Below are 12,980 nucleotides of genomic sequence, written 5' to 3'. Positions count from 1 at the left end.
CGGCTCGCTTGGTGAATTCTTGTACCCAAGTTTTAGTTTTTTTCTTCACATCTGGTCAGAGGGAGTGTGGAAACTGAGCGGTTTGAAATAGCACCGGGTGTAAGCCACCGAAAGCCTCCGCAAAATGTGAGTCTGCCAGAATTTAAAAAATGTAAATAGGTGTGAACGAGATCCTTTCGTGGTTCTTACCGGGTCACTCCAGAAATGCACGGATACGCAGAGCGCGCCGACGTCCTTGTGTACCACGAAGCACGCCGACGTCCTCGTGTACCACGAAGCACGCCGACGAGTTTCAGCCTTATTGATCAGTGAACCCTGTCGGCCAATAAAAACACTCATGCACTATGTTTAGAAATTGAGTTCAGCTTTTGTTGCATGATTCATCACTATTTGTCGAACGTTATCCCACCTAAAAACACTACAACCACACAGTCGTACACCGTTTAGAGTTAATGATATCTGATCAATTATTACCTTTGCATTGAAAATGCGGAAGGTAATGTTTTGATCGCCGTGTATTTGTATGCGTGCGTGTTATTCGCATAAGTCAAAAAGTATTAAACCGAATCGCATGAAATTTGGTGGGATGATTGGTTATTATCCGGGGACCATTTGATTAGATTTTGGGATCGATCGGGTCAAAGGTCAAGGTCATGAAAAGGTCAAAATCTTCTTTTTTCCATAGCACGGTCAATTTTTATGTTCATAATTCAATGCCCAATCTTGTGATATGTGAAAGTATGCGCTCTACCGAGTGCCCGTTCTAGTTATCCATTACTTACACACACGGTGTAGGGAGTGCACTCTCGTTTGAGAACAGTTGCACTTGTTCGGGTGAAGCTTGGCGACTTCACTCTCAGTGAGCAGGACTGCTTTGTTGCTATTTTTAATCAATGTGACTTTTTTTCCCCAGTATATCTTCGCCGAAAAACAAACATTTGATCTCTCGACATCATGCAGAATATGTCGTATATTACGTTATATTTTGATACTGCAGAATAAAATGATACATCATAATAGAGCATGTTATACATATTGCTCATTCCTCCTGGGGTTACTTACTCCGTGTCAACTGGATATGATCAGACCCAGTCCCGATAAAGATACCAGATGGGTTTTGGAGAATAAAACTCAAAATAAATAATAATTATGGATATTATATTTCTGGACTTTAGCTTCGATATTGTTGCTTTTTTTGTCACAACTTTTGAATGTATTAAAGAAATACTTTACATTTGAAATTCAGGTTTTTTAACAGGATTTAGGTCGAAGTATAACTTGACAATGTCATATATAACCTCTTGACCCCGGAACAATAACTGAACACGTGTCATTCGTGGTGACTGCCTGCATCACCAATTGATCTGATTCTCATTGCGTCTTTATTGTATCCGTCATTTTCTTCTTTAATTAAATCCTCTGTCATAAATCTCGTGAGTCGTTGCTCTCACCCAACTTGCACGGTGAGAAAAAAGACAATTATAAGATGGGACTCGTTGAACTGGAACTGGAACCACTTCTTTTGGCAATCAGGACACTAACTCGCCGAATTTAGACCGACGTCGTTCTCAAGAGCGCGGGAGAAAGCGGTCCAATCATCAGCGCTAATTGAAAGCCTCGAGTGGTGGAGCCTTTGAGATGGCTTTAATTAAGTTATGGCTGCACTAAATAAATACGCTTCGATGGGCATTGATTTCATTCATAAACCATCAATCCACTGCTAATCTAAAAAGAAAAGAAAAACACGAGAGGGACGTTTGAAATAGAGCCTAAAGCACAGAGTATCTCAACTGGGTGTCATCTCTATTTCTATGTGATAGTGAAAGATACCTCGTTGAGGGAGATCTTGTTGTTCTTCATGCTCTGGGGTGGACTCCTCCATGTGTTTCCAAAGAATTGCTGGTGGTTTCTATCAAACAGGGTCACTCGCAGCTGGTGGGTCACATCTTGTTCCCCCCCTGACATCTCCTGGGACTAAAAAAGGAGGAGACACCCAAATTACAGTCGCCCGGAAATATTTTGCATGTAATGAAAAATGAAAGCTTAAAATCAAATCCAATTTGACCTTGCTCAACTGACTTAACCCTCCTGTTACCTTCACATTTACTAACATATTTTACCCTCGGGGTCAATTTGACCCCAGCAATTAAAACCTCCAGAAAATTATTAGAATTAATATTTTTTCCCAAGTTTAAGTGTGAGGTACTTTATGTTTGTTTGTTGACTACCTAAATAGCCCTTTAAATATATAAAAAAAAGTTGATATTTCTTATATGTTTGACAGTGAAAAACAGCCTGGGGTCAAATTGACCCCAAAGAACACCGACATTAAACATTGAATGGGGTCAAATTGACCCTAAAGGTAACAAGAGGGTTAAAAGAAACATCCATGAGTTGATGTCAGTCCAGAACTGTGTGTGTGCATGCATGTGCGTGTGTGTGTGTGTGTGTGTGTGTGTCTTATTACAATGGTTTCTTATTCCCTTGAAACACTTTACTTTTAACAGCTAACAGTATGAGACTTAGCCTACTGCAGTGGAGTTTGGTAGAATATATCTCAACCGAATTAAACAGAGTATCCGTAACATTCTGACATGGGTAAATGAGGTCAGTGTACTCGGCCAGGTGATAAAATTAATAATGTTACCACTTTTTTGACAGAGTTTTGCCCGTTGCTTCAGACGCACAGTGACGTACATGAAGGAGGGCCTCGGGGTCTGTATCGTAGCTAAATAATGACTCAAACTTAAAAACTACACTGCATTTAGATAGCTACGTTCGACCATGCACCACCTCTCTTCTGCCGCGAGCAGAACTGTTTCTACGTTCTTTGATCAAGCATTTTGGCGGCAGCTGTGAGCGGTCACCTGCGGGAGGTGAGCTGCGGTGAGCCGGCTGAGGCGGAGCTGGAAGCCGTGGGGCTGAGTGAGGTGGTTGTCCAGAGCCAGGCGCACAGTCTGGCCGGGCGGAGGAATCACCCGGCTTCTTTCAAACACTTCTTTCCAGCCGTCGGCCATGTCGAGCGCGTCTTCCGCTTTGACCATATCCCTGTTAATGTAGTGATAAAGAGCATGACGTCATAGCGAACAATGTAGAAATACGGCGTAAAATCAGAGCTGTTTCTGCTAATTGCTGCTACCCTCGTTTATAGTTTCAAACCCGCGGCCGCCATATTGAAATCAGATTATACCACTCCGAGCGCGCAGGGGGTATATGAGTCAATCAGAAATTTCATCACTGTATTCACGACGTAAAAATAATTGTGCGAATATTATGTGGAACATATGACGCATTTATTTATGCATAGAGTCATTTTCACCCCGAAGCTGAATATCGAAACAGCATTTCACACCGTTCTTATTTAAACCTCTAAACCTTTCATTTGGTATGTCCCGTCCCGCTGCATCAGTTGCTATGGCAATGTCCATTTTGCCATACCGGTCTACAGCTTTAAGGTCTTGAATCCAACAAAGTAAATAAAAGATCCATTTATTTAAGTACCATATATGTTTATAATAGTGCAAATCATAATAATTATCATCTGTAGTTAAATATATATTAACATTATTCGAATGAGTAATATTACAACATAAAAAAACCAACTTGACGGTCCGCTTTATCGGACTTCGGTGTGTCTTTGATAAAAGCGGAATAGAATGGATTCCCGCAGGTGGCTGACAAACTATACTTGTTTTAAAGTTCTGTTATGTTTGTTATTTTCCATATGTATCTATAATTGCACTGTTTATTGTTTTTATTACATTTGTATTGCTATATGTCTTTGTTTATTGTTATGGCACTTTTCATTGTATGTAGCTCTCCCCATTAGTTGCAAGTCGAAGTGTCCTTGAGCAAGGCACTGAACCCCCAGTTGCTTCCCGGGCGCATCACTGCAGCCCACTGCTCCTTAATAACTAAGGATGGGTTAAATGCAGAGAACTAATTTCCCCTTAGGGATTAATAAAAGTGTATATATTTTTATTATTTTTATATAACAGCAATAAACACATCCTCCGGCATTAAAGGTATAGCGCAGCCAGGCCGCTAGGGGGCAGCAACCCGTCGCCTCTGAGGCTCAGTACGCCTCAGGAAGACGAAGAAGAAGAAGGAAGCGGTGGGTGTAAACATGTTTGGACTCTTCGGGAAAAATAAGCCCGTGAAAATTAGGAGTCGCGGGGACAGCAGAAAGTATGGAGTCGCGGCGAAAAACTTGAACGAGTTGCTTAAAAAGGGCTGCAAGCTCCTCCAGGTGAGCGCGTTTGTTTTTCCTTCTGGTTTGTTTGAAATAGCTGCCCGTGGCGCGCCTGTTCCGCTTTCTCTACAGCGAAAAACGGAAATAAAAGTGACGTAAGAGAAGATACAGCGTTAGTTAAACATATTGTAACGGACTGAGGGACATATAATGTTAACAAGTTATGTTATAAGTGGTATCGTGTTTACAGGAAGACGTTGTTCCAACGTTAGATAATGAGATTGGTTGTGGCAATTACTGAGTTCAGGAGGTCAGTGAAGGTCTCATGACCTAGTTCATGTACCGCAATTCAAAGTCCGCTTCTGGCGAAGTACAGTCAAAATGCCCGGATGTGACTTGATGCTCCCATTTTCCGGAGGATGCATCAGAGGAGCCGATATCCCAGAATGCATTTCACACCAGCAACAGGAAACGAAGCCAGAGGAAACAATAAATATATAGAATATACACTTTTATTAATCCCCAAGGGGAAATTAGTTCTCTGCATTTATCCTTTATTATTTAGGGTGGGCTGCAGTGCTGCGGTGAGCCACTGGGGGGGGGTGGGTTGCCTGCTCAAGGACACTTCGACTTGCTAACTATGGGAGGCAGGGATCGAACCCACCAACCCCCTGGCAGTTGGGACGGCCCTCTTACCCCACTGAGCTAAAGCCGCCCCAACTGACAGTTGATTTTTTTCTAAATACTACTGTTGTTGAGTCACTAAATGTAATTTTAGGATGTTTTCTGGTAGAATTTAGAAGTTTACAAATCAAATCTGTGGTCGGTTTGTTATGAGATATTATATATATAATATATATATCATCAGGGACGTGCGGTAAAAAATAAAATAATGATAACATCAAAATAATAAATAATGATAACATCAAATTTATATTAATATTTGTCCACCGATCTTTATGTATGACTAATTTCGAACATTTTATAGTCAAAATCGCTGAATTTGCCTATTTCCTGTTCAAATACAGGATGAAACGAGAGTTGAGGCGACGAGTCGAGCCTCACCTCTGATTGCGCAATCCATCACAAACTGGGTTGAGACATGCAATTGGCCCGTGCGGGTTGCCGTATCTCTGCATGTAGCCAATATAATGTTTGCGGATATGTTTATTTGCCCTGATTTCCCACAGTCTGGCTAAGGTCTTTAACCATTACAGTTTAATGTTTGTAAGTGACATATTTAGTATTGCTGATGGGAAATAAAACCGCAGTGAAAAGGCGCAGGGTGAGGTGATAATACTCTGCCGCCCTGTAGGGGGCGCTAGTGAGCCAACGGGTACTTGTTGCTGCTTCTTCTACGCTGAGGCGCCAGGCGAGTCAAGTCCGTTTGTTTTTGTATTTTGCTACGCCAGACTGCCAACATGGAAGAGGATTATATATATCTAAGCTTGAACATGTCTCAAAACTGGACTTTCAGTCAAAAGGGGACGTGATTAACACAGGTAGACCAACGCCGGAGCTAAAAGGTCTGCTTCAAACTTTTTCTTAATTCAGGCTAGCGCCGTTTAGCTAGCGGATGCTCATAGCGCGCTGGCGTTCTAGCGTTTTCAGTTCTATGCTGACGTCACAGCACAGAAAAGTGACAAGTGACATCACGGAGCGCCGAAACAGAGTCTGTATATAGAGTGATTTCCAGCAGGAATTTACTCTGTGCATCAATTATCTGGTGATGTGGTTTCTGTAGACGGCATTGCCCTAGCATCCAACACCACTGTAAAGAATCTTGGCGTTATCTTTGATCGGGACTTGTCCTTTAACTCCCACGTAAAGCAAATCTCAAGGACTGCATTCTTTCATCTACGTAATATTTCAAAAATCAGGCACATCTTGTCTCAAAAAGATGCAGAAAAATTGGTTCACGCGTTCGTTACTTCGAGACTGGATTACTGCAACTCCTTATTATCAGGCTGCTCTAATAAATCTCTTAGGTCCCTCCAGTTGATCCAGAATGCTGCAGCTCGTGTTCTCACTAAAACTAAGAAAGAGATCACATCACTCCTGCACTAGCTGCTCTGCACTGGCTCCCAGTAAAATCAAGAATCACTTTTAAAATTCTTCTCTTAACCTACAAAGCCTTGATTGGTGATGCTCCATCATATCTTAAGGAGCTTGTAGTACCATATTGCCACTAGAGAGCTACGCTCACTAAATGCGGGACTACTTGTAGTTCCTAGAGTCTTAAAAAGTAGAATGGGAGCCAGAGCCTTTAGTTATCAAGCTCCTCTTTTATGGAACCAGCTTCCACCTTCAGTCCGGGAGGCAGACACAGTCACCTCGTTTAAGAGTAGACTTAAGACCTTCCTCTTTGACAGAGCTTATAGTTAGGGCTGAATCAGGTTCACCTGGTCCAGCCCCTTGATATGCTGCTATAGGCTTATAGCTGCCGGGGACGTTAGGATGCACTGAGTACCTATCTCCTCTTTTCTCTCCTTAAGGATGAATTTTCATCTCTCAATCACACGTTACTAACTCTGCTTTCTCCCGGAAGTCCTTTTGACTTCACGTCTCATGGGGTCATCGGACCCTATGAGACGGCATAGATCCTATCTGCCTGATGGATCGTCTGGGTCGTGGAATTCCTGCTCATGACTACGCCACTGTCCTGTTGAGACTCCGCCCACTCCTCCTCCCCACCGCCATCTGCCTGATGGATCGTGGAGGTCTCCATCGTGGAATATGCCTACTATGAACTATTCATACACTCTGTCACATTCATTGAATGTATTTTAACTCTAAATCTGTCCTTCTGTACACATTACATCTATTGCATCTGTCCATCCTGGAGAGGGATCCTCCTCTGTTGCTCTCCTGAAGGTTTCTTCCTTTTTTTCCCCCTGAAGGGTTATTTGGGAGTTTTTCCTGGTCCGATGTGAGGTTTTGGGGCAGGGATGTCTATGTGTACAGATTGTAAAGCACTCCGAGACAAATTTGTAATTTGTGAAATTGGGCTATACAAATAAACTGAATTGAATTGAATCTCACACAGAGCTGCCCTGACCTGTGACAGGGTTGGCTCTGAGATTCAGAGTCGGGTGGGTGGGATAGCGATTCTCGAATCGCCAGGACAAACAGCAAAAACAGAAAAACACACCAATCAAATTACTCCAAAACAAGACAATAATGCATGTGAGTCAAGTTTATTCACACATATATTCACGCTACTTTGCTTTGTTCTTTTTTTTTTTTGCCGCGAAGTACGTAAGTAAGTTTTGCGTATCTGCAATATGTACCGTGTGCGTGTGTGCGCGTGCAGAATGCTGATGAGACATGAAATAACCAGGAGCCAATTGAATAAGCTCCCCTTTTGGGTTTATAATATATTTGTAAATCTGACACTAAAGGAGTCAGTGCCTCACCGACCATGAACCTCACTGATTATATATATATATATATTCGGTCAACAAAAAAAAGTACAAAGACACCGCTGTAGTTCAACATTAAAGTTTAATTAAAATATTAAGTTATGAATTTCTACCCTCAGTCAAACTGATTTAACGTTACCTGAGAATAAATAAACTCTTTGTGCTCGTTAGATCCTCCAAACCCAATTATTTCTCATGTTTAACCGCTACGGAGACGTCAGAGCCAGCGGAGCATTCAAAACAGTCCTGCCGAGATCAGGCTGCTGTCGGCGGCCACACAGCGCGCCGACCGCCCGGTCGCTCTGTGATGCAAGTGAACATTTCGTCGAAAAAAGAACCACAGGAACTACAAAGACAATCAAATAAAATCCAGATCCTTGTATTTTGCCATCATAACTTCTTTCTTCAGATGTCATTATCACAGTATTTGCAGTAGTCGTAGTGTGAGAAACAGTAAGCATTCCTTTTGAATGTGAAACTTTTAAATGGCTCAAAATGTTGTGAGACGCGTCAGTTAGATTAAAGTCTGACAATAAAATAACAGAATAACATTTAAAATAAATGTTTAAAAAATTGGCAAAAAGTAGAGAAAATATTTGGTGCTGCATTTCACTTGGATTTAAATATCTTTGTAGTACCATAACTATAAATTGTGTACGTTTCTCATGTTCCAGCTGCCGTCTTCTGGTGCGCACCTTTGCTCGTATGCGGATGGGACGCAAGTTACGGAGGAGTTCTTCCAAACTCTGCCCGACAACACCGACCTTGTTCTTCTCTGCAGAGGAGAGACGTGGAGCGGAGGTAGGAGGATCATCCACGGACATCATTCAAGAACAACAAATCCAAACGAATGCTTCAAGTGTACATGCATGTGGCAGGAAGTCTGACCCCCCCCCCCCCCCTCTATTACCTCTGCACGGTTCCAGTGGTGTGCGACATCGGCCAGCTGCTGAGCACAGACCGGCACGCCGACGCCCTCGTCGAAGCGGCGAAAGGCCTCCTCTCCGACGAGCGGTCTCACAAAAGGCGTAAACTCCTGACCGACCTGCTGCTCAACCTGGAGGACACGTCGGAGCTGGAGAGCAGAGAGGAGGACGAGGGCTGGTTCGAAGGTACGGAGTCCCCCAGAGACCCCCGGGACGCACCTTTTACTCTCTCCAGTTTTGCCGTTAAGCGGGAGTTTCATTTCAGGCATCGACGCACGATTCAAGACAAAGTCGGCCTACATGAAGTTCAACTGCGAGAGCAGGATACGCAGCTACATGAAGGAGGTGAAGAGAGGGAATAAGAAAAGGCTCCGGTATTTCGTTGACGAAGGCGGCCGGCGCACACATCTAACCTCCCGTCGTCAGGTGGATGCCGCCGCCAAGACCGTCCAGAAGGAGACGGTCAGGAAGGAGGTGGTGAAGACGGCCCGACGCCTGGCGGAAATGCTGAAGACGGCGAGGCACAACGGAGGCTACTTCGACCGCACTGAGGAGGAAGGAGAGCGCCTCTGCACTCGGGCCGGCTGGTTCACCTGCCAGGTGTCACGAGTCAACCAGACACCTTGTTCTAACCAACTGGACCGGCTCTTGAACGCATCGTTTACACCTTCTCCTTCTGCTCCTTCTTCTTGTTCCTCCTTCTCATCTTCCTCCACCTCGTTCTTCTTCTTTCTTCTCCACCTCCACCTTCTCTTTCTTCCTTCTCCTCCTCCTTCCTCCACCTCCTCCTTCTTCTTGTTCCTTCTCATCTTCCTCCACCTCTTCTTTCTTCCTTCTTCTCCTCCCCGTCCTCCACCTTCTTCTTCCTCCTCCTTCTCATCCTCCTCCTTCTCTCTCCTTCTTCTTTGGCCTCACCAGGGGTCGTTTGAGCAGGAGGCGTGTCCGTCCCTTCACTCCATCAACCCCTACGGCAGCCGAGAGAGCAGGATCGTCTTCAGCACATGGAATCTGGACCACAGGTCAGACTTAGTGTATTAAAGAAGGGAAAAAAAGCATTTCACTGTCAAAAATAGGGCCAACCAACCAAAGCTAAAGGCTTCGTATAATTTTCTTTTTTTTAAACATTAATTCATACATTTAATTTGTCCGACACCACGGATACGACCTCTAACCTCTGTGTGAGAGATCTGAAACAGCTAAAAATTCTTCTTCCCGATTCTCCTCCTCGTGTCCAGGATTGAGAAGAAGAGGACGATCATCCCCGCCCTGCTGGACGCTCTGCAGAGTCACAAGAGCTGCGACGTCAACCTGCTCTACTTCTACCGCCTGCTGTTCACCAGGGAGAACCTGAAGCTGGTGCACATTGTGTGCCACAAGAAGGGAGCGCACCACCTGCTGTGCGACGCCGCGCAGACTTTTACCAAGGTCAAAGGGCAGCCCAAGGTCAAAGGGCAGCACAAGGTCAAAGGCAAGAAGAGGCGCTTGGTGTGAATATTTTTCTGCCTTTGGGAAGATCAGATCAGGAAAGTGCCTTCGCCTTTTCTTTTTTTACCTCACTTGATTTTTGCTATATCTTTTTTTATATTCTGCTTTGTGACCGAGTGAAGCCGACGGCGCTTCAACAGACGGGCGGTGCTCGAAAGACTGAAGTACACGTAAACAAACCAGCAAATCATGAAAAACATTTATTTTCCTCTGTTGGCACGGTGATGTAAGAAACGCACAAATCCATTACAACGCGGCGGCGTTCACTCGGTCAGGAAAGTTGCATATATGTACATTATAATATAGTATATTTTATAATATATATAGAACACATATGTAACATTAAATATATATTAATATGCATTATATATATATATAAGTTATATATTAATGTATATATATTAAATATAATTATAATAATATTTAATAATATTAAATGCTCTCTGACCCTCCCCTCCCACATATATATTAGATGTTTTTTCTTTCCCCCCTCCTTACAAATCTATATATTGTGTCGTTTTGAATGCAGGCATTTCTCAAGGCTAATCTCAAACTGAAAACTTGCCCTCAAAAGTATGAATCCGTATGTTATGCAGCTCGATTCATTGAAATAAAGTGCTGCCAAAACACCAGCAATAAATAACAAAACAGGCACTGTTGTCCGTGTCCCCACAGGTGGTGCTGTAGCTGCACTTAAAGAAATAAGAAGATAGATCCGGATATCGAGCCAAGTGGTACGGGTTGAAAAACAAAGGCTTTTTTTCTGCTTTTTGGAAACTGTCCGTTTTCAAAGTTCACCGCGAAGAAACAAAGATGGTGTCTCCTCCTGGCCGCCGGCTCAAAGCCGACGCACTCATGCGGCGTGCGAGAGCGCCGACTCGGCTCCAGCAAACAGTTCAGGCTTCCCTCACTCGCAGCGTAAGCGGGCGAATCACGAGCATCGCCCCTCTCACACACACACACTTTGGGCGCAGAGCGTCTCGTGTGGGGACCTTTTGAGACCGCGGGCAGCTCTTCTTCGCCACGTGTCCTTCATGCCGCCTCCTCTTCGTCGCTGTCCTCCGGTGCGTAGTAGTGCCGTCTCCTGCGCTCCCGTTGAACACGGGCAGACGTCTCCGACGACCTCTGAGGGAAGTCCTGGAGATCGAGAGGGGGGGGGGGAGGGGGAGGACAATCACATATAACTCCAGTGCTGCAAGAAATGTTTAGTCATGTGGTTCCTGCGCTTAATGATGAAAATATGTAAATGTCGTCTTTACGTCACGCTCCATCCAGCTGAAAAATGTCGAGACTTCTCCAATTTGGTTTTTTAAAAGTGCAAATGTGTTTGTGATGTATATTCTGATATATTTAAATACCCCATGTGCAACAAACATACACGTATTTTGCGGTGCATGTTTTTGTGGTTTGGTGCCCCTATCTCTCATTTATAATGGTTGCTGCCAACAGCAATCAAAAAAGGCCACAAATTTAGAAGAATTGAGCAGGTAGAGTTTGTCTTTGATTTGGGGAATCGCTTTAACTTTACTGCTCCAGCTCGAATCTACTTCCTTTAATACTAATAAAGACACAAGATCCATTATATGACCGTCGTCTTGCCCTTTCCACACGACGCAACTGGTTATTGGTGAGTCACATCGTCTACCTGGACCAGGTGTTGCAGTTTATACACCAGAGCATCTTGTTCATCCAGAAATGTGCAACTGTTAAAGAGTCAGCCCCGAAAAATAAAGCAAAGTCATGTGACGCAACGTTGTTTCATCTGTAAATGATATATGTCGTCTAAATGTTCTTTATTACCTTCGCATTGAAAATGCGGAAGGTTATGTTTTGATCGCCATTTATTTGTTTGTTTGCGTGTTACTCGCATAACTCAAAAAGTTTTGAACCGAATCGCATGAAATTTGGTGGGATGATTGGTTATTATCCGGGGACCATTTGATTAGATTTTGGGATCGATCGGGTCAAAGGTCAACTTCTTGTTACCATAGCGCGGTCAATTTGTATCCAATTGGCATGCAACTAATGCCAACATGTTCATAATTCAATGCCCAATCGTGTGATATGCGAAGGTATGCGCTCTACTGAGTGCCCATTCTAGTTGTTGTTTGTAACTGTTTGGACTTTATTACTATTATTATTACTCACTTTGTCAGACAACAGACAAACATACTTTTGATCTTCTGTATGTTCCACAAATGGAAAATTGACAATAAAGATGTATTTGGTCACAGCCAAATATTTTCCCGACGGTGGCGAGAAAAAGGAAGAAGAAGAAGTGCCTCACCTGTATAGCGCCCAAGTTCCCAAAGAACTGCTCCACGGGAAGAATCTGATTGCTGTCGTTGTCGGGGAAGACGTCTTTGACGCTTTCTCCGCAATCCGTGTCCTCCGACTCCCGCTTCGCTCCGCCGCCGCCCGGCTCGCCCGGCCTCGCCTTCAGCTCGTTCTCTTTGCCCTCGAGCTGCGGCGACGCCGCGCACCGCCTCCTGCCGGCGAGCTGGTGGCACTCACAGCTGATGACCGAGAGCCTCTCCGGGGGGACGTCCGCTTTACCGCCGCCGCCCGAGCTGCATCTCCCTCTCGGGACTTTTCACACATCCCCTTCTGGTCGCAGGAGCCTGAGAGAGGGCGAAGGGTCAAGGGTCAGGAAGGCTTCACAGGTAAATACCGCGATGCATTTCCTTCGCTCTCACACCGACGTACGTCAGCCAACATCCGCAGGAACGCAAGACCTGAAGGGCGAGCCCAATGTGTGTGTATTTGCATTATTTGACTTCTTCTAAGAAGATCTTTGCTCTTTGCTCAGGCCGTTCTCTCCCATTTCACACGTCAACACAAACCTTTGTGGAGCTGCTCTTCCTCTTTCTGGGCTTCAAGCTGTCAGGTTGACCAGGCATCTGCAAAGCAGCATAATGGGGTATGTTTCAGCCCATGTGGCAATGCTCAATCATA

The 12,980-nt window shown here is 44.3% G+C and overlaps 3 protein-coding genes across 4 annotated transcripts in view; 1 reads left to right on the top strand and 2 right to left on the bottom strand.

The window, feature by feature from the left end:
• nphp4 (nephronophthisis 4) overlaps nucleotides 1-3,108 on the bottom strand; it is a 179,687-nt gene extending 176,579 nt beyond the window's left edge. Inside the window, exons 1-2 of one of the 2 annotated variants that reach the window (XM_056424207.1) lie at nucleotides 2,868-3,108; nucleotides 1,831-1,974 (exon numbers count right to left, since the gene is read on the bottom strand). In XM_056424207.1, the coding sequence (XP_056280182.1) occupies nucleotides 1,831-1,974; nucleotides 2,868-3,044 (321 nt within the window). In that variant the 5' untranslated portion in view covers nucleotides 3,045-3,108. The remainder of the gene's footprint in view (nucleotides 1-1,830; nucleotides 1,975-2,867) is intronic. The other variant, XM_056424208.1, reaches the window with a different exon arrangement.
• A 994-nt stretch (nucleotides 3,109-4,102) lies between these two features.
• On the top strand, nucleotides 4,103-10,726 carry dffb (DNA fragmentation factor, beta polypeptide (caspase-activated DNase)). The gene is made up of 7 exons (XM_056423269.1): nucleotides 4,103-4,249; nucleotides 8,289-8,415; nucleotides 8,541-8,726; nucleotides 8,806-8,885; nucleotides 8,967-9,140; nucleotides 9,459-9,559; nucleotides 9,776-10,726. The coding sequence occupies exons 1-7, from the start codon at nucleotides 4,127-4,129 to the stop codon at nucleotides 10,029-10,031; spliced, it is 1,047 nt and encodes a 348-aa protein (XP_056279244.1). The 5' UTR covers nucleotides 4,103-4,126; the 3' UTR covers nucleotides 10,032-10,726.
• c9h1orf174 (chromosome 9 C1orf174 homolog) lies at nucleotides 10,213-12,743 on the bottom strand. Its single transcript, XM_056423639.1, has 3 exons — nucleotides 12,728-12,743; nucleotides 12,313-12,614; nucleotides 10,213-11,162 (listed from the first exon to the last, which is right to left on the bottom strand). The coding sequence occupies exons 1-3, from the start codon at nucleotides 12,741-12,743 to the stop codon at nucleotides 11,058-11,060; spliced, it is 423 nt and encodes a 140-aa protein (XP_056279614.1). The 3' UTR covers nucleotides 10,213-11,057.
• Nucleotides 12,744-12,980: the final 237 nt, after the last annotated feature.

Source organism: Pseudoliparis swirei, chromosome 9, assembly GCF_029220125.1.
Source record: "Pseudoliparis swirei isolate HS2019 ecotype Mariana Trench chromosome 9, NWPU_hadal_v1, whole genome shotgun sequence".
NCBI classification, from domain to species: domain Eukaryota; kingdom Metazoa; phylum Chordata; class Actinopteri; order Perciformes; family Liparidae; genus Pseudoliparis; species Pseudoliparis swirei.
This window is presented reverse-complemented; position numbering and strand designations above follow the sequence as displayed.

Excerpts from the sequence above, each read along its gene's own strand:
- c9h1orf174 (XM_056423639.1), bottom strand. Across the intron at positions 11,163-12,312 it reads GGAACTTGGGCGCTATACAG|GACTTCCCTCAGAGGTCGTC; the intron begins GTGAGGCACTTC and ends CTCGATCTCCAG.
- dffb (XM_056423269.1), top strand. The coding sequence starts at position 4,127 with ATGTTTGGACTCTTCGGGAAAAATAAGCCCGTGAAAATTAGGAGTCGC. Across the intron at positions 8,416-8,540 it reads AGGAGAGACGTGGAGCGGAG|TGGTGTGCGACATCGGCCAG; the intron begins GTAGGAGGATCA and ends GCACGGTTCCAG. Across the intron at positions 8,727-8,805 it reads GGACGAGGGCTGGTTCGAAG|GCATCGACGCACGATTCAAG; the intron begins GTACGGAGTCCC and ends GTTTCATTTCAG.